The 16,357-nt window shown below is 32.9% G+C and overlaps 1 protein-coding gene across 2 annotated transcripts; it reads right to left on the bottom strand.

Annotated features, from left to right (window-relative positions):
* Positions 1 to 7,569: 7,569 nt before the first annotated feature.
* LOC139489250 (NFU1 iron-sulfur cluster scaffold homolog, mitochondrial-like) lies at positions 7,570 to 16,225 on the bottom strand. Of its 2 annotated transcripts, XR_011656173.1 has the most exons (8): positions 16,114 to 16,225; positions 13,888 to 13,997; positions 12,407 to 12,542; positions 11,832 to 11,898; positions 10,912 to 11,026; positions 9,876 to 9,979; positions 8,564 to 9,020; positions 7,570 to 7,821 (listed from the first exon to the last, which is right to left on the bottom strand). XR_011656173.1 is itself a non-coding variant. In XM_071275483.1 (7 exons), the coding sequence occupies exons 1-7, from the start codon at positions 16,179 to 16,181 to the stop codon at positions 8,805 to 8,807; spliced, it is 816 nt and encodes a 271-aa protein (XP_071131584.1). In that variant the 5' UTR covers positions 16,182 to 16,225; the 3' UTR covers positions 7,570 to 8,804. The 2 variants fall into 2 exon arrangements, 1 of the variants encoding a protein (XP_071131584.1); XM_071275483.1 differs by having other exon boundaries at positions 7,570 to 9,020.
* Positions 16,226 to 16,357: the final 132 nt, after the last annotated feature.

Below are 16,357 nucleotides of genomic sequence, written 5' to 3'. Positions count from 1 at the left end.
GAGTAACAAATCAAAATGTCTATCTACCTTGCACATTTCAGAAAATTCGGATAAGATAACGAAACTAGGTCCAGCAACATTTATAAGCAATTTAAGATTTTGACCCTCACAGTTGCCATGCATGCATTCACCACAAATATTCTCGTTACAACGAATCATTTTAAATACAAAAATACCAGTTGCAGCCTTTCGTTTATCTATTAATATATGTATACGGATGAAGTTATGAAAGGCAACAGGGTTATCAGGGTGAGGAGTCCATGTGATCTGAAATAAATGCTAAGCATAGATCTAGAAAGCGACAGATAATCATGACATTAACTTAAACTCTCTTCCTTTCGACTTTTTTCGAACAAATTGACACATAAAATGAATTATATAGTATTGTGGAATTTTTAACTTATTTTAGATACTATATATTGTTATCTGATATTGGACGAAAGATGTTGCCCTTTTATGTTATTATGTAATACAAGTTAAGATCATTTGAAAACACATATTAAACAGCCAAATGGATGCACAAGAGCTAAAATAGGAGTCATAGATCCTGTTGGCAACAATTATCTGCCCAATTTTATTGATTTTGTAACATTTGTTTCAAATATGAGCAACTTCTTATCCAAAATCACCAGCACCGTATCAGGACCCACCAGCACAATGACAGGACCCACCAGCACAGTATCAGGACATGAATAAATTGAGAAAATGCTAAATTTTAAGAAATTGCAATGTTTTTTCACAAAATTGTTTTGTCGTGTGGATTGCGGTATAGAAAGCGGACTCTATGAGCATTTTTGTTTTATTTTTTCAGTTCGAGATTTTCTGAAAATGAGCATTTTTGTGTTACGCTTACTGAAACAGTTTAGAAGGTCAATTTTTTAATGGTTTATATATGAACCCATAAGAAACGAAATTGAAAAATCTCAACTGTTTTCTTCCATTTTTTATGAGTGAAAACGTCAAAAATCATCATTTTCGTCTTTGTTTACATTTTTTCATTGATCACCAGCACCCGTCAGGACCGAATCACCAGCACAGTACGTTCTCTCGCAGGACAACCACACCCACCGTGTAATGAATCACAAAAACAGAGTAGGAGTGTTCGAAAAGCAATTTTTTTACTAAAAATACTTGACGACAGTCTTTCAAGTTGATGATGAAAATGCATATCTTCGAAAAAATTATATTTGTTTGTGTGTGATAACTAGGGTTTATAGTCTTCAACCACTAAAACAAATCTAGTCTGCCCTTCCACGAAATATTTAATTAGAATGTTTCAAAATGTGTATGAGTTTTCGAAAATTCCACCTGACAACCGATCAGACAATAGTTTTAAGTTAAATCAATGCAGACAACATTATTAACTGATGCCCATTAGCTAGTTGATACATTTGTCTTTTAAAATACAACTGACATATAAGGATAATAAGGACATATCGTAATATGGTAATGGTGAAATGTGGATAAATTTATCGATTTCCAAGAGCGAAATTGGCAGCGCGTCATTTCACAATGGCTTCCATTTCGACGATTGTGAAAATGAACTGGCGTAATGGGGAGATAACTTTGACGAAGTAGAATCCTGACTGGAATGTTTTAAGATTTCAATCAGTTGTTGGCATACACATATATAATTTCATGATTATGAAAATTGCATAGTCTTTTATATTTCCTCGATTCCGATTGTCTCTCCTAAGAAAATATGGAGATGTGGTATGATTGCTAATATGACGATCAAACAACAATTTTTTTAAACAATAATAAATTGGACACCACGGGTGAAACCCATATTTTATGGTTCTAAATTATCCTGACATCACAAATGTGAAACAAGTCATAATAAACAATGGTATGATTTGTGGTAACAAATACAACAAAGAAACACAGACTGCAAACATCTACGGCCGTGTTCACACCAAACGCTGTGTACAGTAAACATGTTTACATTTGGTTTAATGTAACGTACACTAGTTTCACATTACATTTGTTCACATCTATACACCTTGTTTAGCTACCTGTGCATAAGTTTTGTTCACACTTGTAAACTATATGTCATTTAAATATTCATTACGTAGAACAGAATTCATATTTTCAAACAACTTTTCTGGCAGTTAGGGAACGACCATTAGACTTTTAAAAAAAGGGGGGTGATTTTACCACAATTTGATTTTTTTTTTAAATCGGGTCATACAGATGATTAGAATGAACAAATATTCTGAATCCAAAATTTGCCCATACATTATAGTGTCAAATATTGAATTGGTACCATATAAAAAAAATATATATAAACTTTCGTGCGAGAACCCCCCCCCCCCTCCCTTTTTTTAAAATAAAGTGTTTGCTCCTTTAAGAGAGTCATTTTGGATGATTTGCAGTAGTTTAAAGATGTCTCGATTAAGCATTAAGAACGTAGGCTGCATCAGCTTGTTTACAGGCCAGACTAAGAAATAGAATTGTGATGTTAAGGATCACTACATTTCTATCTTTTTTGTTTGTTTAAAATGTATTTTTTCTCCAAGGAGTATTTAGCAAAAGGAGGGGGTTATGGTTTTTTTTCTAACTGTATTTAAACGGACTTGAGCTACTGCACAAACACAAAATTAGCCTCACCCTTTTTCAGTTATGCATTCACTCATTTTATGAGTGAATCATTGTTTGAGTAAAGACCAGTAGCAAATGTTTCTGTCAGTGTGTACGTCCAGTCGATTCGGGAAAACCTTTTTAAATGAATTAAGTGTTCGGCAATGATGATGGACGAGTCTTGTCTGTCTTGATAAGGGGTTAATATGGTTAAGTATAGTGTTTTTATAACAAACAATATATATAGTTTAGACAAATATATCTGCAAAAAACTTAAATAATAAGTGTTATAAGTATCAATTTTATATAAAAATCGCTTCTTTTTTAAATATACATGGGCAAATCAAAGTTAATTCTGAATGCCTAGTTTTGTGTACACTTAACCTACACAAGGCTTACATCGACTATCGACTGCGTGTAGACAAAACATGATTTACACTACATGTAAACATTGAGTTTTATCAATGAGAACGTAATTATGTTTAGTTTATGTGTGAGTTACACTAACACAACACCGAATTTAGGTCAATGTGAACACGGCCTACCTTAATTACCGGCTCGCAACTTAAGACAGTGGAGCTGCACCTTTTAATTCCGGTACTATTTAGTTAAGTATTACCTGTTCCAAATAAGGTTTTTATCTTATTTAGCTGGAGTTTTATGTTCAAAATGTCTATATTATGTCTTCTTTATCATGAAGGTCACATTGAGTCGGATTGAGTCCACAATTTTCTACATTAGAAAACGTCTGTGCCAATTAAGGAATATATCAGTTGTCATTCATTCGTTTGGTGTGTTTGAGCGTTTGATTTTGTCATTTGATTAGGGAATTTCCGTTTTGAGATTTTTTTTCGGAGTCCAGTATTTTAGGATTTTACTTTTTTTCTGTCGTTTGAAATGGTATTGTTATTGTTCATAATCTTGTTATATACTTTTTTAAGGTCTGATCTATGATGAAAAACGTGATTTCTGTGTTTCTTGCACAATATAGTAAAACAAATAATTTCCTTAACTACTTTAAATTTCCTGTATACCGTCTTCTCAACCTCCATGTTTTGAAAGGGAACATGGAGTATTCGTTGCTGCATCTTTGTTGGTTGTTTGTTAACTCCGTTTATTTGAAATTAAAAGTTTGTATTTAATTTTACTTCATATTTTGGGGAATTTCAAATGGCAAATGATATACATCATGATATAACATAACGAGCTCTTCTATTGCTGGTATACATATTGAAGGTGTAATACCACCATTGATTTTCCCCTATTAATAAGTCTTTGCTAATTTCAAAAACTTTTGCAGAATTTATCTCTCTTTTAAATTAAAAAATATTTGGTATGAGTACAGTTTAATCCTGTCCAGTACTGCAGACAAAATTTCTCATAACAATTTCTTGTATATACGAAAATAACCAATACTGAGAGTTAACAAATAAAATTTTAACCTCTTTTTAACCTATGTACAAGCTTTAGTAACCATGTAACTTCAAGTTTTCAAAATATTCTATCAAAACACCAATTAAAAATAATGGCGCTTTGATACACCTGAGATATATGTGTATGACCAATAATTTGTTTACTGCAATGAAATTATTAATTTCCTACAACTGTCAGATTCAAGGGAATATTATTTTCGACCCTTTTTCGTATGCAACCGGATGTGACGTGCTACTATGATTTTGTGGTATTACACCTTGTAAAAGTTGATTTTGCTTTTTTTAATGTTTTACATAGCTCTAAAGAGATTATCAATCTACAATCTGTATGTTTTTGCAAGCGCATTGTTAATAAATCATAACCTGATTACCATCTCACCTTTTAAACTGTTATGAATTTAAGTATTATCTTTTTATACTTCAAAAAATTATTTAAATCAATAATCAGCTTGAATAAATAAACTCATCATAGATACCCGGATTAAAATTTTGACGGCCAGACGCGCGTTTTGTCTAAAAAAAAAAAGACTCATTTGTCATTGAGGATCCAAAATTCCAAAAGGTGCCAAATGCGGCTAAGGTAATCTATGCCTGGAATAAGAAAATCCTTAGTTTTTCTAAAAATTCAAAGTTTTGTAAACAGGAAATTGATAAATAAAAAAATGACCACATTATTGATATTCATGTCGAACACCGAAGTGTTGACTACTGGGCTGGTGATACCCTCGTGGACGAAACGTCTACCAGCAGTGGCATCGCCCCAATGGTGTAAATGGTTATCAAAGGTACCAGTATTATAATTTAGTACGCCAGAGGCGCGTTTCTTCTACATATGACATATTGAAACATTTGCATTATGAATGTTACATATCAATTAGAAGTTCAATTGATTTTACTGTCCTTAAATAGTTTGTTGGTTGCTCCATGGTAACTATTTCATACATGTTTAGGACGAGATAATATAATTAGATCCTGTCAAAAAAAAGCTGTTCATGATGAGGGTCGGGGAAATGTAAACCTTCACTGGAAAATGAGGGTACATAGGATAGGGACAGAAGTTTTGCAATGAAACAGGACACTTAACTAACACAATAAGAGTTGTTGCAAATGTTCTTTACGTGCATAGAGCATGAAACTTCCTTTCCAAGAGACATCTATATTGTGATCTGATATGGCTGTGTGCTTGTCAAAAATCCCACACCAAATGGACACCCTACATTGGCAAGGTTGTTACTGTCAGTTGATAGAACATTACGCTAGACTATTCAACAGTGACTGACCCTTAAGCTTGGAAGAAAGTTATACAAACTGTATGTTCTAAGGTCAAGGGTAGAGTGGAGAAGTAAGTAATCCTTGTTTCTGAGGGTGCTTCGGGGGACAAGTGGTTTAACCCCTTTAGGTTCTCATCGGTACACTCTGGTACCGATGGGCTATGTTTTTGGGCAACTAGCTTGTGTAAAGTATTGAAAGTTTGACATTTGGTTTTTTTCTTTGTTTTTTTTCATTTTTGACATTTGTTTACGTACAGAAATGGTTGAGAGCTCAAATCAATCCTCTATATTACAGCTGTGTGATTCATGCATGGGGCCTTAAACGTCTTCCGAGTATGGTTTGGTATCAAATCGCCCCTAACGGACAACATTTTCTCCTGTGAAAACCGTTTTTTTTTTCTTAATTTGAATACACTATTTCTGAAGAGTATGGGAAAATATACTCTTGATTTTGGGGGCAATATAACTTTTTTTTATTAACTACGCCGTGTATTTTTGAAGGTAACTATTCATAGTATGATTAAAACTTGTACTCAAGTTAAATAAGTGATTTAAAGTGTACCAACGCAATCATTAACTTGAAATGCACTCTCAATTTGTGGTCAGTTCTTACCAAACTAATTGAAAAAGAGACAAAAAAAGACAAAAAGTCAGTAATTTTTTTTTTCAAAGTTGAAATAGATGTAACAGAACATTGTTTCTGAAGTGCCTGGTTATGGAAATGCCGGAAACACTTTTGTTGAAACAAAGGAACCGGTAAAAGTTTAGAAAAAAAAATGGCAGACTAAAGTATGATATCATCCTATATTTGCTCAAAATGATGGGATTTACATCAATTATATGTTATATCGAGCCTTATTTTTTAAACGAAAACAGGCTGATTATTTGTTTACTCTCACTTCGTTAATGGAAGAATTAACTACTAAAATTTCGATAATTTAAGCTGGAACTCCAGTGGTTCAGTGGGAACCTGTACTAGCCCACAGCAGGAAGATTGCATGTTCGAACCTCAAAGCCAGAGGTGAAAAAATAATTTCCTATATTAAATGTAACTTAATTTAACTTAAAAAAATAATTTCCTATATGAAATGTAACTTAACTTAACTTAAATGTAACTTAACTTAACTTAAATGTAACTTAGCTTAAAAAAATAATTTCCTATATTAAATGTAACTTAACTTAACTTAAAAAAAAAAAATCCTATATTAAATGTAACTCAACTTAATTTAACTTAACTTTACTTTCAATTTCAAAAAGAGAGTCATGAATACATACAATGTTTGTATGTTTTTAAAGAATGTGTGTCCCCCTTTTAATCAAAAACTTCATAGGCCCAAAACACCAAAGTTATTATTGGTAATTCTTTGAATCTTTACTTTTCAAGTCAAAATTCTATGTGCTGGTTGACTAAACATAAGTTAACCTGAAATTTGCGTCAAGGATAAGATTTTGGACGAAAAAACGGCTAAAACCCGTTGTTTCGCATATTGCGGGCGACCTTTGTGAGGGCTTATTACACGTATTTCCTCCAACTATACCATAATGGCAACTTTTCAGTTTCTATCAGACTCAGGCCATTGCTTTGACACCAAAACTTGATCCTATTAGCCAGTAAAAAAATCTCTACACGACCTTTTTCGCAAGATTTTTGTATTTTTTCACTTTATTCCGCAAGTCACGTGACTTTTGGACAGATAACACGTGACTTCAAAAGACAAAATTTCTGATATATTAATTTTTTGGAAAAATATAATCATTTATCTCTCAAATGGACCCAAAACGACCTTTGTGTGAGCTTCAGTGTGAATGCTATTTGCGATTTAACTTTGATAGTGTCTTTCCACAAGTTTAAGTCCAATTTGGCGGAACGGGAAAGGGTTTTAAAGTAGTTGCAATTGTAATCACTAGCTAGTCAACACTGAGGTTGTGAGTTCCAAGCCTGTTTGTGCGGTTGCACTAGACTCCAATCTTAATTAACTAGGATTGTCAGTTTTCCTATCAAAGGTCAGTGTTTTTTTCCCAGCACTCCTCCACTAATAAAAACTGGCCGCCAAGAAATAGCCTAAATGTGGTGCTTAAAAGTGGCGTTATAACACAATATCAAACAAAATCAGTCAAACCATTGTTCCTGGCTAATGAAGATGTGTTCATAAACATTTTAATCTTTGTGGTCTATTAACACATTGGAAAACATTAATTATAGAATATAACCTGCTACATGTATGTATGCAAGAATTAGTGTTGCGCATTTCTTCTACCTTTAAGAAACAACACAAATACTGGTATGTAATTTAAATTTTAATGAATATCAATTCACATCACATGTTTTAAAACATATATAACAATAAATATCAACAACAGACTTCAAATGACCTGTACGGAACACCTGACATCTGAGCATTTCTCTAAGGAGTCAAGGTGGTATATGTCTGTATACATGTATATAGGTTATGTTTGGAATAATCACTTTGACACAATTTCACATTGCATAACTCAAAACAGAAAATGATTTTTAACTGAATAATAGTATCTGTACTCTGTGTAAGGATCATTTTATAAAAGGTCATTATACATTATTTTCAGCAATGATATTCATAATAATTTGTTTTACTTATATCAAAGTGAGCTTGGTAGGCTCTTCCAAAAGGGTAATCATATTCTCCTCCACATGGTGCATGATTGCAAATACCATACAGTCAAAGTTGTCTGCCTGTAATTTATATGTTGGAACAAAGTACTAAATTTTACCCCTTCTGGTCTTATAAAAGGTTATAAGTCAAGTTGGGGTTATGTGATCTATCTCAAAAAGTTGAATACTAGTAACAAATGTCAGTATTTTGTTAAGAGAAAACAAAGTTTCAGCAATGTAATCTTTATCAAAATGTGTGTGCATAGCTCAGTCTTAAAAGGTTATTTAGTTTAGAAACTACTTACTGATGCATTATTTGTTATTCAGTGTGTGTGTTATCAGAATCCATTATTTTGATTGAAAGACAATAATCGTAACCTTATTCATTGGCATTTCAAAATAATATTTTATTCCAAATTAAATCAAAAAATTTATGACGGCATGTGCTTTTTAGGAAAACAATGCATAGGAAAACTAACAAAAAGGCCTGATAAGTTATCCCATGGTTGTAGCATTAAAATGTAATTAGAAAAATGGAATGGCCCTTTTTGTAATTGTATTAAAGTGTAGTGTTATGGGTTGAAAATATGTATATTTTAGGTACATGTATGAAGCAATTCCACATTTTTACATCCCATAAATAAAACAACAAAAAGAAGCATTCAATTTTTAAGTAATATCAAGAAGAGGTTTGAAAAATGGTTGCTTAAATATCAAATAAAAAACAATGAAAATGCAAATAAATGCAAAAAAAATCTGTTTACAAAGCATCTTATTTATGACTTGAAACACATTTGGCACAACATTGCATCAAATGTTATATATCCATTATTAATAAATCAATGGATAATGTACATTAACATCTGATGTCATAATTAACATAATTCCTTATTAGGTATCTTTTGTTTCTCCAATACTTTTCTCAAATTTTTCGAATTCTTGTTCACTCATATTGTCAGCTTCATCTTCAATCTGTTCAACTCCCATTACTTCTGGTATATAAAACTGTAACATATTTTGTACACCGTGTTTTAATGTAACAACTGAACTTGGACAACTTGTACAGGAACCCTGCATCTTTAGTTTTACAATACCTTCTTCAAAACCCTGTAATTAAAAAAAATGTGTTGATTGTATTCAAAGCAAGATAAAATACATTAATAGATAATTCATAGTAATAAAACATCCAAAATTTTCCGAACTTACAGTATAATTAATCTATCAAACAACTTTTGTCAGATAGTTACAAGACAGAAGTCTGCTAAATATTGTTTGTGCCTGTCCCAAGTTAGGAGCCTTTGGACTTTATAAGTCTTGTATGGGTTTTTTTAAATTTTAGTTTATTTATATGTTTAGAAGTTAAATGTGAAGTCCGTTTTCACTGAAAAAAGTAAAATCACAAAAATACTGAACTTAGAGAAAAATCAATTCGGAAAGTCCATAATCACATGGCAAAATCAAATAACAAAACGCATCAAAAACGAATGGACAAGAACTGTCATATTCCTGACTTGGTACAGGCACTTATACACATTTTGTTTAGGGGCAATCGGAAGCCTGCCTCCATGGCTGGAATTTTCTCGCTGTGCTGAAGACCCCTTTAATAGCCTTCACCTGGTGTCTGCCCTTTGGTCCAGTTGTTGTCTTTGTCTCTTTGACACATTCCCAATTCCAATCTTGGCCCCTGCATTGTGGGGGGTTTAACCTATGTCAAGGCAAGTTTTTATCACTTATATACATGGCTTAAACTTCAAAGTCTGATAAAAAAAAGCATTTTCATGTCTTACTTAGACTTGGTAGAGTGGCTAAGCTTGGAATTTAGCCACTCTGTACACACCTCTACTGTGGATGAGTAGAAAAGGCAACGTTAAGTTTACTCCATAGGGAACAAAGCATAAACCAATTGTGTATACAAGAGATAGAGAGTAAAACTAGTGAAGTTATAATGTATTTATAGTTTACCATATAAACAATATCTCCACCATCTTCCTGTACAGTAGGTCTTATTCTTGTGTCAAGTAACTCCTTAATCATAAGGACCACCTCATCATCCTCTGGGTCTACAGCTGGAAAAATAAATAAACAATTTTTCATTGAAGTTTTAGATTCATACATTGATAAATCAGTATTTGCTTCAAATTTTATTTTTTTCAAACAATCTTTATAAACAGAATTTATTAATCAGATCATTGATCTTTGTGTTTGATTCTTTATGTTGATTTTCTTGATTGACAGTATTCAACCAGATACTGTTATATTTGGGTAGAAACCTGTAGTAAATAGCATTTTCTGACCATGCTTTCCAAAATATGTGTTTTTTTATTATTTTCCCTAGTTCACAATTATAATCATCCTGTTCCATTAGATGCACTGTACCAGTCTTTATTGAGTGTTTTACTTTGACTACAAATGGTCGCTAGGTGACAAAAGGGGTTGGTTGGTGTTGGCATAACACTGGTTTAAACCCAACACATTTTAGCATACACCAAGTCAAGCTACCTGTTTTAGACATGTGTTTTCTTTTATATATTTTTTTTCAAATATTTTTCGTTTTGTCGATCTTCGTTTGATAACTGTCTCATTACAATAAGTCACATCTATCTTTATTTACCGTGTAACAATACTTAAGGAAACAGAAGTTTTAAACCTGTCAAATGGCACCTGTGTCAACCCTTGTAAACTTTAAATGAAATATAAAGAAACTAGAATGAAAGTATATCATTACTGAACTTACATGTATGAACTTAAATGATTTAAATTATACTCGTTGTTTTGTGTAGTACTATTATTAACAAACTTACAATGTCTATTTCAATTAATGGTTGGTCCTTTCCATGGGGAGTTAGATGATACAATACCAAATTTTGAATTGGTTTTTATAGGTAAATTTCTATAGCTAAGGTGAATTCCACAAAATGCAGTAGCTTTTACTTTACATTTATAAAAATGTATAGCATCAGCATTATATTTTTAAACATCATATGTTGTAGTTACTAACCAGTATCAATAGATGGCTGTTCATCAGTCAACACAGGTAAGCCACTGGCAAAAAAGTCCATAATAGTGCCATAGACATCTGGCTTTACCACCTGCCAATCAACATCTTCATCTGTCTGTGAATCAATAAAATACCAAATTATAGTACAGTACAACCTGTGTTATCTGACACAATGGGGGATCAGGAAAAAATGTTGGATTAAGAAGGGTGTCAAAATACTCAGGTTCTTTCTGAAAAGATTAGCACATTTTGGGACCATGAAAATGTGTCGCTTAAAGTAAGATGTTGGAATACTCAGGTGAAGGGTTAGATAGGTTACACTGTAATAGAAATTGAAGCGAGCAATAGTGAAGCTATCAGAAATCTTATATTACAATATATGTGTACATGTGTAAAGAGTCGAAAAGAATATTTATTAGTTCTGTATATGAAAAAATCTATAACACTATATCTAACAAAGGATTTATCTTATCATTGTATATCATCTTTTGGACATGAAATACTTTTTACTGAAATGAGTTTACTGTAATTAGTTGATCTTGGTTTCAATATCCTTACTTTTTTACTCCTACTGTTTTTTAGCCTTAATTGAACGGTTACCCTCAAGATCAGTCTATGGGTAACAGTTTACATCTACTGTTGAAAACTAAACAGAACTTGTCTTTCATTACTGAATGATACTTATGGGTTAAAAATATTAATGAGACCGTACTTTGACATGTTTGACCTATAGTGGTTTACTTTTACAAATTGTGACTTGGATGTAGAGTTGTCTCATTGGCACTCATACCACATCTTCTTATATCTATTATACAAACTGTACTTTGTATTCTATTTAGATCATTTGTGTCATAAATTGATTATCTAAATCCATAGATTTTCATTCTATAAATAACTTGAAATACCAACAAAAGACTTACTTTAGTTACAGTTATAAAATCTGTTCCAAAAAACACACCTTTTACACCATCAATTCGAAACAGCTGTCTGAAATTTAAGAGAATTGTTAAACAATGTATGAGAATGCATAAAAATCATTCTATTTTTAGTAAACACCCTATTTCTTACTTTACACTGAAAGTGTTAGAATATTTGTTTAAAATCAAATACATTTTGCACAGGCAAATTATTAGACACCAAATAAGACACAAAAATAATTTTCAGCAGAAAGATATTGAATTGTTAAAATTTACAATTTCATGATTATTTACATGTATGTGTAGGATGACATTTACTATGGACATGATTGGAGGTTGTGATAAGCACATTATATATGCTTATTTCTTGTTTTATTATCATGTAATTTTACAAATAATTCAGCCCTTTTTAAAGCATAGAGATAAACATCAATGCCTTTTATTTTCTTGTAGTCATTATTACAAGCTGATGTTTTAGAATTTTCATTGTCAGTTTGCAATAGGGTTGTATCGCTCTAAAACATATAAAAATCTTATTTCAAACTTGAAAATATCTAAAAATAATATAATCATCTTACTTGGCTAATGTGGAACAGTAGGTGGATGAAGCATTGGGAAAGTCTTTGGTTCCTGCCTCCAACACTTGTACTCCAGGTATAAACTTTAAACTGTTTGGATTGGGAGTCTCTTGTGTCTGAATAAACATATGTCTCACTGAAATAACAACATAAAAATTTGAAAATTATATTTTCTGATAAATTATAAATCATTATAAAAAAAAAATTAACTAATATGTTAATTGGAGATTTTTTTAGTTGTGACTTGCTATGAACTAGTTTTCAGTTACTGTAAGTAATTGTGTCTTTGAGAAGATGATAAAATCGTCAACAAGACAACTCTCCACCAGAGACAAAATGACAGAAGTAAACAGCTATATGTCTAGAATATTTGATTAGAATACTGAATACAAAAGGTGATAGAGCAGATTGGTATCCTGGAAAACAATGTTTTCTCTGGGTAACAATCTGTTCTATCACCCTCTCAGCTATGTGTTATTTAATTTTATATATGAGCTGCGTCGGATAGAAATCGACCGTATGCAAGTGCATGTACACATATACATATCTAAGACTTTGATCGATTTTGGAACAACTAAGATATAAAAGCTGCATTTTGGTCCGTTAAAAAGGGTTGTCTTCTTATGAAAACCTACTTTTGGAACAATCACAGACTTTCCGTAGAAATTATTTTAACCCAAAATAGGTTAACAGAGGTATTAATTTTCGTTTGCATAAGGTCGATTTCTATCCGATGCAGCTCATATGTTATAAATCTTTAATGTCCAATATTCTAGTAAATTTCTAGTGATTTGGGGAAATCTTCCCAGGATGTAAGTACAAATGTATTATCAAAACGTCTGTCACAGGAAAATAGCAGTCTACTAAGACCTGTATGTATTGCTGGATGTGTCACTGGTTATACCAATTTCCACTCAGACTGTATGCCCAGATTTATCTATCTATGAGTATGACCAGTAAACTAATGAAGCATGTACGATATTTCAAACATCCTTCAGAATAGTGGACATGCTAGTGATCTCTGTTGATGAAATAGTCAATATAAAAAAGAAGACATGTGGTATGATTGCCAATGAGACAACTATCCACAAAAGACCAAAATGACAAAGACATTAACAACTTTAGGTCACCGTACGGCCTTCAACAATGAGCAAAGCCCATACCGCATAGTCAGCTATAAAAGGCCCCGATAAGATTATGTAAAACAATTAACGAGAAAACTAACGGCCTTATTTATGTAAAAAAATGAAAAAACAAATATGCAACACATAAACAAACGACAACCACTGAATTACAGGCTCCTGAAGACAACTTGCCCACGTCACAGATACCCCTCATTGACAAATGATAGATATACATTGTATGCATATAGCCATATACAGTTCATTATTACATGTAACTAGTTTTTAGGCAAAAAAAACACTTGAATTGTGTATTTGTGTTTTTTACTTGTAACATCGAATACATTTTATCAATCTTACCTAACGATTTTCTGTTTATACATGGTGGCTGTAACAGCACTCTGTTATGTGTATTTGGGATAGCTCTGTTTATTTGGTTACATCTTGTACATGTGTGTACGCTAGAAATCCTAAGAAAGTAAATAAAAAAATGTATCCAGATAAAATATCTAAGTTACAATATACACGTATATACATACAATGATGTATATAATGAAAATTTTTAAAATATCTTGTACTTAGGATACATGTATATGGCATTATAGAAGTTGAATATACAGATATTATATGCATATGCTACACAGGTTATTCAGTGTGCACCACATTGTTGGTGTTATTTCTTCATTGACAGAAAGAAAGTATCAGCTATTCCTTCATAGATACATATAGTTTTTAAATGTCAAAGTCTGTAAAATAAATTTCTATAGCGGCCAATTATCATCCAGTCTCCCTTACCTTCATCACTTGTAAGCTGTTAGAGCATACAATGTATAGTTCACAGCAGCATAATGAAACATTTTGATCAACAAAATAAAATATACTCTGTGACAACCAACATGGTTTCAGAAAACGCAGATCATGTGAAAGTCAGCTTATCATCACCATTGATTGTATAGCCAAATACCTTTCAAATGGAACCCAGATTGACATCATACTTCTGGATTTTGAAAAGGCATTTGACAAGGTTCCTCATTCAAGACTGCTGTACAAACTCCAATTTTATGGAGTAAGGGGCCGGACAAACTCCTGGATCGGTTCATTCCTATCAAACAGGAAACATCAGGTAGTATTGGAAGGGGCTAGATCTCAACAAGACGATGTTCTGTCAGGAGTGTCACAGGGCACAGTACTAGGTCCTTTATTGTTCCTAACATACATCAATGACATGCCCGGATATACTAATCAGATGTCCGCCTCTTTGCTGATGACAGTCTACTGTACAGGGAAATTAGTAACGCCAAAGATGCAGAACAACTAGTACTGCAGAAAGACCTTGAAGCGTTAGAAAATTGGGAAAAAACATGGATGATGAGATTCAATCCAACAAAATGCAATATTATCTGCATACCACCAAAGAACAAAGAACCTATACAATACTCATACACTCTACATGGACACATACTCGAACCAGTAGATAGTGCCAAGTACTTGGGAGTGTCAATATCAAACAATCTCTCATGGAACAAACATATCCAGAGTGTAACAGCAAAGGGTAACAGAACACTTGGGTTTGTTAAACGAAACCTAAAAGAATGTACAAGGAAAGTAAAGGCTGATTGCTATACAACACTCGTGCGACCTGTTATAGAGTATGCTTCTACTATATGGGACCCAACCAACCAAGCAAGCATCAACACACTAGAACTCATACAGAGGAGAGCTGCTAGATTTGTCTATAATGACTACACATCACGCACACCAGGGTGCGTCACTACAATGTTAGAAGATCTATATTGGGACACATTACAGACAAGACGCCGTGACAACAGGCTATGCATGCTCTATCGTATCCAGAATGAACTGATAGACATCAACAAGAGTACTTACCTCAAAGGTGGCGACAGTAGAACTCGTGGAGGACACAAGTTTTACCAACAGAGGGTCACCAGTGATGTCTACAGGAACTCCTTCTTTTCAAGAACAATCATGGAAAGGAATACATTACCTGCCAGGGTTGCTGAAGCGGGATCAGTTGAAGATTTCCGCTCAGGGCTACAGACAAAACATTAATACCACTCAGTCCAGACTGGACGATTGTACATAATTTTAACGGCAACAACCTGATTTTATTGTAAATACTGTATATAGCCTTAGGGGACTAGATGTGTAATGTCACCATGCGTAGTCCCGCAGAGTTTAAACGTTTCATTCAAGGAAACCAACTCTTATATGGAAGAAGAAGAAGAAATTAATCAAGTTTGATGACCTTTGATCATACTTTGAACATGTTGTACTCCTCATTAGTAAAATAGTCGATCAACAAGAGTAGTGCAATTTTATAGAAAGTGTGGCAATCTTTTTATTAAAGTGGGGCGAGTTTGTGCAAAAGTGGGCCGATTTGACAGTGGGACGAGTTGACTTCCGTTTTATTTTATCACAGATCTAAATTACGCAACGTCACTTTTCGGAACCCATGTCAATGACAAGGCTACAATATAATTAGCTTGCAACATAATGGAACTGTTATAATTAATTATTGATTCATAGATGTTTTTATAAATCATAACCGTAAATTTATTAACAGACCTTGATAAGACGTGCTGTTTGCGAAAGAAAACATTTCTCAATGCCACAATGTTTATTTTGGTGGCCATCTTGTCGATTTCTTGGTGGAATAAGCGCTTGAAAAAAGAATCTAGTAACTCGTCCCTCTGAGAATTCGTCCCTAGTCTAAAAGGACAAATGGACTCGTCCCTAGTCTAAAAGGACAGATGAAGTAAAGTAGAATGTGAAAATGAATTGAGGACACAACATACTGAGTGTGTATTCA

This window comes from Mytilus edulis, chromosome 9 (genome assembly GCF_963676685.1).
Source record: "Mytilus edulis chromosome 9, xbMytEdul2.2, whole genome shotgun sequence".
NCBI classification, from domain to species: Eukaryota; Metazoa; Mollusca; class Bivalvia; order Mytilida; family Mytilidae; genus Mytilus; species Mytilus edulis.
The sequence above is the reverse complement of the archived record's forward strand: the minus strand, read 5'-3'. Positions and strand labels throughout refer to the sequence as shown.